Genomic DNA, 8,908 nt, shown 5'->3' with positions numbered 1-8,908 from the left:
GAAAAACACAGATTATAGCAAAGGACAGGTTTATTATTTCTTTAGTTTTTCTTCCTTATTATTATTATTATTAGCTGTTCCATGTTGTTCAACTCAGGCCTCAGCAAAAGTATATAACATTTTGGGAGAAAGATGCAACCTAGCAACCCAAGGCTGGAGGCTAAGATAGAGAGCATCTCCACAGCTAGCATGTATTTTCCCTTGGTGCTCAGGCAACTGTTGAGTTGGTCTTTACCAATATTCTGTGGTACACAAACACATCTCCTGTATTGGGTACAAATTATAGCAAAGGACACTTATTAAATTCTTCAGGCTTTTCTTCTTATTAGTTGTTCCCTGTTGTTCAGTTCAGGCCTCAACACAATAATATAACATTTAGGAAAAAAGATGCAACCCATCAACCCAGCACTGGAGGCTAAGATAGAGAAGATCTCCACAGCAACCATGTATTTTCCCTTGGTGCTCAGGTACGATGGAATAAAGGACAGCCAAACACTGCAAAAGACCAACATGCTAAAAGTGATAAACTTGGCTTCATTGAAACTGTCGGGTAATGTCCGGGCAAGGAAAGCAACAGTGAAACAGATAATTGCCAGAAAACCCATATAGCTAACAACACAGTAAAACATAGTCACAGACCCCTCATTACATGCTAGTATAATTTCTTCTGCCATTGAGTGACTGTCAAAATCTGGAAATGGGGGAGAGGTTGCTAGCCATACAGTACAGATCCCTGCCTGAACAAAGCAGCAGGAAAAAACAATAGTGTTGGCCAGTCCCTTCCCCACAAAGGTTCTCACCCTAGATCCTGGTTTGGTGGCCATGAAAGCCAAAACCACTGTAATGGTTTTTGCCAATACACAAGAAACAGCCACTGAGAAGATGACGCCAAAAGTGGTTTGTCGGAGGAGACATGTTACCTTCTGAGGTTGGCCTATAAATAGCAATGCACAAAGGAAGCAGAGCAGGAGGGAGATGAGGAGAGTGTAGGTGAGGTTCCTGTTGTTTGCAATGACAATAGGAGTGTCATGGTGCTTCATAAATGTACCCAGCACCAGAGCTGTGATCAGAGAAAAGGAAAGAGAAAAACAGGTTAAACTGATACCCAAAGGTTCTCCATAAGACAAGAAGCTTCTACTCTTGGGAATGCATGCATCTCGATTCTTGCTTGGATAGTCTTCATCTAAGCATTTATTACATTCAGCTGTATCTGGAAAAAGAAATATGAGGTCTTGATCCCAGTTACATGCCACAAATATCAACAACATGCTGAAATTGTTCCTCTCTCTCAAACCAAATGTCTCCTTTCAGTTCAGAGAATACATATTAGTGCTGGCACTACAGATTGCGGCACAGATTGGTTTAACTTGTTTAGAACGAATGTAGACATAAAGCAGCATTTTTTTCTAAAAAGATGTGGTAAACCTGCTGACAGGAAGCCATGTTAAATTTGGCTCACATCCCAGGTTTATGCAGGAACTGGGGTGGCTTGTAAGGTTATAGGCTATTCACCCTCACAGTTGTTGAATGTATAGTCTGGGTACATGCTGCAGGTAGCAGAAGAGTTGACCAGTTCCCCTTCAATTACAAAAGAACCACAAGCCCTTTGTCATTCTTACTAGATAAATGTATCCAGAATACCCAAAGGCCAGTGATCAGAAAAACACACACAAAACATGACAGATTATTTCCACTTCTAAAGCTTCTTTCCAGCCCTTGCAAAATATTTCATCCAAATTTAAATAGTAAAGAAAAGCAGTCATGAGGTATGCATAGTTTGACATGTTGTTCCTGTGGATCACAGATCTTCTGTGCACCTTTAGCTCCCTATAGTTATAGTTATCAATACAAAGATCCCTTTTGAAATTAAGTGGAAAAGTTAGAAATTATTATTGTTATTATCACTATTCATTTATTCATCACCTTCTACATACGTGTCTCAAGTAAAATAGTTTAAAACACCACAAAAACAAACAAGTTTAAAAAACCTGAAACAATTCAATACAGAACTGACACCCATGGCATCCTAAAACCTATAGAAACGCATTCATCCAGTTGGGAAAACCTGAGAGAATAAAAAAAATAAATCAAAAAATCAATTGTTTGCAGAAAATGCAGATAGTACCTGTCAAATCTTGACCATAATGCTATTCCATGTAAGAGGGACAGCCACCATAAAAGCCCTACTTTGAGTTAGTGTGGTACAAGCATCTGATATCTTTGGAACTGCTACAAGGAGTTTTCCCACAGACTCCAGTACCCTGTTAGGTATGTAAGGAATAAGGGGTCTTACAAGTAACCTTGGCCTGAGATACATATGGCATCAGATGTTAGTACCAAAACCATGGTCAGGGCCAGATTTAGGTTTGACGAGGCCCTAAGCTACTGGAGATGATGGGGCCCTTCATATGTCCAAACCAATGATATTTTAGGGAGCAGGCTAGCAGGTGGGGCCCATTACTTATATCATAGGAGCCTACACAACACAAAACACAGTTGCTGTATGTAGGTTTTATTTTATTTGTTTCTTATTGTATATTTTGGAAATGTACATCCAGTGGTTTTTTCCTTTAATATTTTTTTTTGGAGGGCCCCAAGAGAGTGGGGCCCTAAGCTATAGCTTGTTTAACTTATACATAAATCCAGAACTGATCATGGTCCTGTAGTAGGTTGGCAGCCAGCACAAATCATAGAATCATAGAATTGTACACTTGGAAGGAACCAAGATGGCCATCTAGTCCAAACCCCTGCAATGCATGAATCTTTGGCCTAACATGAGGCTCGAACCCATGACTCTGAGATTAAGAGTCTCATGCTCTAGCAACAGAGTGTGCTCTCTCTCTTCTCTCTCTCTCTGTCTGTCTCACGTTATATGTCGTGGGTCATTTACCTTCTCTAGCAACCTAAGGTAAAGGTAAAGGTACCCCTGCCCGTACGGGCCAGTCTTGACAGACTCTGGGGTTGTGCGCCCATCTCACTTAAGAGGCCAGGGGCCAGCGCTGTCCGGAGACACTTCCGGGTCACGTGGCCAGCGTGACAAAGCTGCATCTGGCAAGCCAGAGCCGCACACGGAAACGCCGTTTACCTTCCCGCTGGTAAGCGGTCCCTATTTATCTACTTGCACCCGGAGGTGCTTTCGAACTGCTAGGTTGGCAGGCGCTGGGACCGAGCAGTGGGAGCGCACCCCGCCGCAGGGATTCGAACCGCCGACCTTTCGATCGGCAAGTCCTAGGCACTGAGGCTTTAACCCACAGCGCCACCTGCGTCCCACCCCTCTAGCAACCTAGACATGGCTTAATACAAGCCTCATTTCTTTTATTTAGCAGTAACTATTGCTTCTGGATCCAATCTCCTTGGTATATCTCTTACCCTTTTGATTTGAAATCCTCCCCTCTGGACATGGGATGCAGTCATAGCAGCAAGATGGCTCCCCCTCCTTCACTTTCTTCCTAAAACCAGGGTGGCAACTCTCAGTACAGACAGAAAGAGGCCGAGTCTAATCAGTAAAAAAAAAAAGAACAGAATGAGAATCTTAAAATTCATACACTTGGAATCCAACATTTTATCCACCGATAAAGGCAGAAACGTCTCAACCAAAGGCTAATTGTGCTAAGGGTAAATTTCTTTTTGGCACTGAATACCAGCAGCCTCAGTTGAAGACTCTAAACCAAGGAAGAAACAGTTTGGAAATCTAGGCCATAAAGTGAGAGTGAGGCCAATAGTGATGCCAACCATACCTTTCAAAGGAACCCCTAGAATTGCAAAACAATTACCAGTATGCAGATCAAAATGTGGATTTCATTAAATATGTATTTTGAGAGAAAATAACAATTAAAACACCCATTTAAATATATAATTTGAAACTTTTAAAAATGGAAAAAAAATGAATCGGTGACATGAAGCACTAATAGAAAGATGCATTAATTCCTAGACCCCGTGTGCCCCATCTGTCCCAGCAGCTTAACTCCATTTCTCTACTCCCTTTTCCATTCTGTTCATCTTCATCACCTCTTCTACTGTTTCCACGTAAAGCTTTAGTTGTCTCTTCTACCTGTTTCTGTTTGCTATTGGCTTTTCCCTCTGGTCTTCTGTTGCCTCCACTATCCACACTTATTCTCACACCCTTTCTGGGTCAGCAATTAGGATGGAAATTTTTGGGTCCACTTTGTTTCATAAGGCAAATACCAGTATTTCCACAGGTCTTTATATTTATTAAACGAACTTAAATCTAGGCATCAGGACAGATGTTCAATGCTCATTCAAAACTGGATGACTTTCTAGATAAATGTCACCTGGAATCTACCTGGTTAAACCAACCATGCCATGTTATGGCCTCTTCATCAATGGTGAACACTTGGCCTGGCGGAGCCCGGGGATCTATTCTCCCAATTTCCACTTTGTGAAGGGATTGGTTGGGGAAAACAATGCAGTTGATGACATCCAAGCCAGATATTATCTCTCCATTCTGGTTAAAGGAAACTGTGTCTCCTGCAGTGTTATTAAATGACACACCTCTCAGAAAGTGGTGAAGCTAAATTGAAATCAAAAGGCAAAAATATAGAAAATAGTGCATAAGCATTTACAATCTATCTCCCCCCCCCCCAGTTTTCAAATTTTATTTATACTTTTCAATTATACATTTCACTGGTTTTATACATTTCACTAATTTTACAATCATTTTAACATTTCAAAACTTGACTTCTCCCCCCCCCCACTTTCTGCGGTTCCTTAAATTTATTTTTTAATACCCTCTGCATATCCAAATTAGCTTACTTTGCTCATTTATTCATCTACTTTATATATATATGCTTATAAAACTGCAGGTTATAACAATAATCCTGCCAGTGTTCTTATCTGTTTACAATTTGTCTGTAAATATTCAATAAGCCATTTCCATTCTTTTATAAAAAGTTTGTTTTCTTTATTTCTTATTCTTCTGGTAAGTTCCTCCATTTCTGTGTATTCCATAAGTTTTTGTATCAATTCTTCCTTTGCTGGGACTTCTGCTTCTTTCCATTTTGGAGCAAGTAACATTCTTGCTGCTGTAGTAGCATACACAAATAAGTTTCTTTCCTTTTCCTTTTCTTTATTAGATACAGTATTTACAGTACATATACATATGCATATAAAATATACAAAGAAAAAGAAAATAAAACATAAGAAAATGAAAAAAGTAAAAGTAAATCTCATAAACAAACATTTTTGAATATACTTCATTGTAGGGAGTGCGAGCCACCCACACGAATAGGTTTCTATACATTTTAGGTAGTTCTGTTTCTATAATTCCCAAAAGAAAAGCTTCTGGGTTTTTAAAACAAAGCTTATTTTAAACATTTTTTTCATTCCATTTTATATCATTTCCCAGTAAGCTTTAACCTTACCACAAGACCACCACTTATGATAAAAAGAACCGTCTTTCTCTTTCCATTTCCAACACTTACTGGATTTAGATTTATACATTTTTGCCAATTTACTCGGTGTTAGGTAAAGGTAAAGGTACCCCTGCCCGTACGGGCCAGTCTTGACAGACTCTGGGGTTGTGCGCCCATCTCACTTAAGAGGCCAGGGGCCAGCGCTGTCCGGAGACACTTCCGGGTCACGTGGCCAGCGTGACATCGCTGCTCTGGCCAGAGCCAGAGCCAGAGCCGCACACGGAAACACCGTTTACCTTCCCGCTGGTAAGCGGTCCCTATTTATCTACTTGCACCCGGAGGTGCTTTCGAACTGCTAGGTTGGCAGGTGCTGGGACCGAGCAGCGGGAGCGCACCCCGCCGCAGGGATTCGAACCGCCGACCTTTCGATCGGCAAGCCCTAGGCGCTGAGGCTTTAACCCACAGCGCCACCTGCGTCCCTTACTCGGTGTTAGATACCATCAATAGAGTGATGCGGGTGGCGCTGTGGTCTAAACCACAGAGCCTAGGGCTTGCTGATCAGAAGGTCGCGGTTTGAGGCCCCGTGACGGGGTGAGTTCGAAAGCACGTCAAAGTGCAAGTAGATGTATAGGTACCACTCCAGCAGGAAGATAAATGGTGTTTCCGTGCGCTGCTCTGGTTCGCCAGAAGCCGCTTAGTCATGCTGGCCACATGACCTGGAAGTTGTCTGTGGACAAACGCCGGCTCCCTGGGCCAGTAAAGCGAGATTAGTGCCACAACCCCACAGTCGTCCGAGTCTGGACTTAATGGTCAGGGGTCCCTTTACCTTTAGATACCATCAATATACACTGGTACCTAGGGTTACATATGCTTCAGGTTACATACGCTTCAGGTTACAGACTCTGCTAATCCAGAAATAGTACCTCGGGTTAAGAACTTTGCTTCAGGATGAGAACAGAAATTGTGCTCCAGAGGCACGGCGGCAGCGGGAGGCCCCATTAGCTAAAGTGGTGCTTCAGGTTAAGAACAGTTTCATGTTAAGAACGGACCTCTGGAACGAATTAAGTACTTAACCCGAGGTACCACGGTATCATTTTCATATGATTTCCCCTTAAACCATAACATGCTGTAAATTTTATATTTACAAACTAAAGCCTAATGGGGAAGGGGAGACAATGAATGAGTTAATATATTAGTGGGTGTATGTTTTTGAGTGAGACAGGGAAAGAGAATCAATTGGTGTAGAAAAATGTGTGAATAAATGTCCGCATGCATATCTATATGGTCAGTGCATGTGTATACTGTATGTGAATGTGTGTTTGTGAGGTGGTGCAGTCCACTACTAGCTCCAAGCATGCCCACCGTCATTTTTGCCCTAGCTACTGCTGGAATGAAATTCTAGGGTATTTAGCCATGAGGAAATGAAGTCTTCAAACAGAAAAAAAGATTTGCCATCCCCATTCTAATGCTACCAGTAGAATAATGCTGTGGGCAATTTCAAATAATTTCAATTTCAAGTAATAAAATTGAGGGGATATGTACTCATCCTTTGATGTACTCATCAAAAATATTTCATGAAATGTTACTACATAAATCAGCAATACTATCATTACATGCTGCAACAGAATGATATGATTATCCCTCTGTAAATAATTCATACATTGATTTCACAGACCTCAAAGAGGACATCAGAATGCCGGACTGAATAGGGCTTATTTCTACTTTCTAGTTGCCTGGAAAAGAAGGAAGAGGAAAATGTCCATAGAGGAAGAGTTGGAAAGAATGTAACACCCACTTGTGGTGGTTTACTCCTTTACCTGCCAAAATTGTTGCTTCCAAAGCTTTTGCCTTCCTCTATTCATCATTTGTGAATGTTTGAGTCTTGCTAAGGACATGGCATGTAAAGCATGGGCCAAGGCAAAGACAGCATTGTAGATGCTGTAGCTTTGACCTTGCACTGTCATTTCAAAGAGAGATGCAGGAAGGTTCTCTACCTTCTCCATTCCTGTGCAGATATCCCCCACCACTTCATCCAGAATGCGATGGGGAAATACACAGCCAAAGGCATGTTGCCAGAAATCCCAGATGAAATCATCGTCTTCTGCATTGAAAGGGTTTCTGCCCTCAATGTATTGATGAAATCCTGGTAGATTATTGGAATGAATTCTGAAGGCTATAGCACCATTGAATATAGTTGCATCCCAATCCCGCTGAAAGGTCAATGAAATGAACTCCATTTGAGCTGTGGTTATCCATACTTTACTTTTTACATTATTTGACATTTGCTCTAATTTTGATAGATATGGAAGCCATCTAAAAAATACAAAGGAATAAGCTTCTCCATAGACTACCACTACATTGGCGTTGCTGCTCATCACTTTATCATGTATGTTTGCCCCCTGTTCCATCATGGCAAGACCATCAGTGAGAAAACTATGTTTGGGGACTCTTTCTATAAAGGCAAAACAGATGCCACTCTGGGAGAAGAGTGGGAGCACGTTTTGTACAAAACTTTCTCCATTGTCATTATCCATCACAGTGATCCCAATCCATGTCCACCTGAAATACAGAAGTAAAGAGAGAATTCCTGCAAACTGGTGGTCTTCCTGGGGTGCCATCTGATAGAAAGGAATCCGTGGGGCTTTATCATTCATCACTGGAGCGGGGCCATATATTAGCTAAATAGAAATGGTTAGGAAAGATAATTATAACCGTAAGTGGTTCTATGCAGCGGGATTTGTGGTGTGGGGTGTGGGACAGGTTGGGCACAAGCAGTTAGTGCCAGCCCCAACTTCAACCTAGGGAATTGTGGTTGTCCTAACAGCCAGTCCTAGAGTCTAAGGCTGCTGTTGCTGAATGCCATGCTAGTTCTGAGTAAGGCCTCTCTCATCAGTGATTTGATTATTGAGGATCTGCCCTATATCTTCCTCTGTTGAAGACAGTTGCAAAGAATTCATTCAGTTTCTCTACAATTTCCTTATCCTACTTTAGCACACCTTTGACTCTCTAGTCATCCAAGCATCTGCCTGCTTCCCAAGATAGTCTCCTGCTACTAATATATTAAAATAATTTATTATTGTTGGTCTTAAATGTAACAACAGGCTCTGGTGCATTGAATGGACAAGACCAATAGTGGGCCCAACAGTTGAGAAGGTGGTTTCCTCACATGGTGTAGAGGGAAGTGAGAGGCAGATGTAACCCATCAACCTGGGGAGGTAGCCCATCTAGGAGAAGGAAAACTCTGGTGCTCAACCTCCACTGCCTTCAGGATAAGGTTCTCTCCTCAAACAGGTAGAACCTATCCATATTTAACTTTTGCCCCACACTTTCTAGGCAGAGGTCCACACTTTCCCGGTCTGTGTCCAAGCACTCCCCCCCCCCCCGCCCACTTGCTCAAGAAAAACTCAATATTTACAGCTGAATCAGAGCTAACAGCAAAGCGCTTTTTCCATGGATTTCATGGATTCCCAGTTTCTTTGAGTAAAGAGCAGGTTTTTATGGGGAAACAAGCTCTCAGACACAGACCTAGAAAGCCC

The 8,908-nt window shown here is 41.9% G+C and overlaps 1 protein-coding gene across 1 annotated transcript; it reads right to left on the bottom strand.

Moving 5' to 3' along the window:
* Positions 1-308: 308 nt before the first annotated feature.
* LOC307201613 (vomeronasal type-2 receptor 26-like) lies at positions 309-8,026 on the bottom strand (the record flags this gene model as incomplete). The annotated part of the gene is made up of 4 exons (XM_079950892.1): positions 309-1,210; positions 3,370-3,496; positions 4,304-4,531; positions 7,190-8,026. 4 exons carry the CDS (start codon positions 8,024-8,026, stop codon positions 309-311), a joined length of 2,094 nt encoding a protein of 697 aa, XP_079807018.1.
* Positions 8,027-8,908: the final 882 nt, after the last annotated feature.

This window comes from Podarcis cretensis, assembly GCF_951804945.1.
Source record: "Podarcis cretensis genome assembly, chromosome: 13".
Taxonomy (NCBI): domain Eukaryota; kingdom Metazoa; phylum Chordata; class Lepidosauria; order Squamata; family Lacertidae; genus Podarcis; species Podarcis cretensis.
The sequence above is the reverse complement of the archived record's forward strand: the minus strand, read 5'-3'. Positions and strand labels throughout refer to the sequence as shown.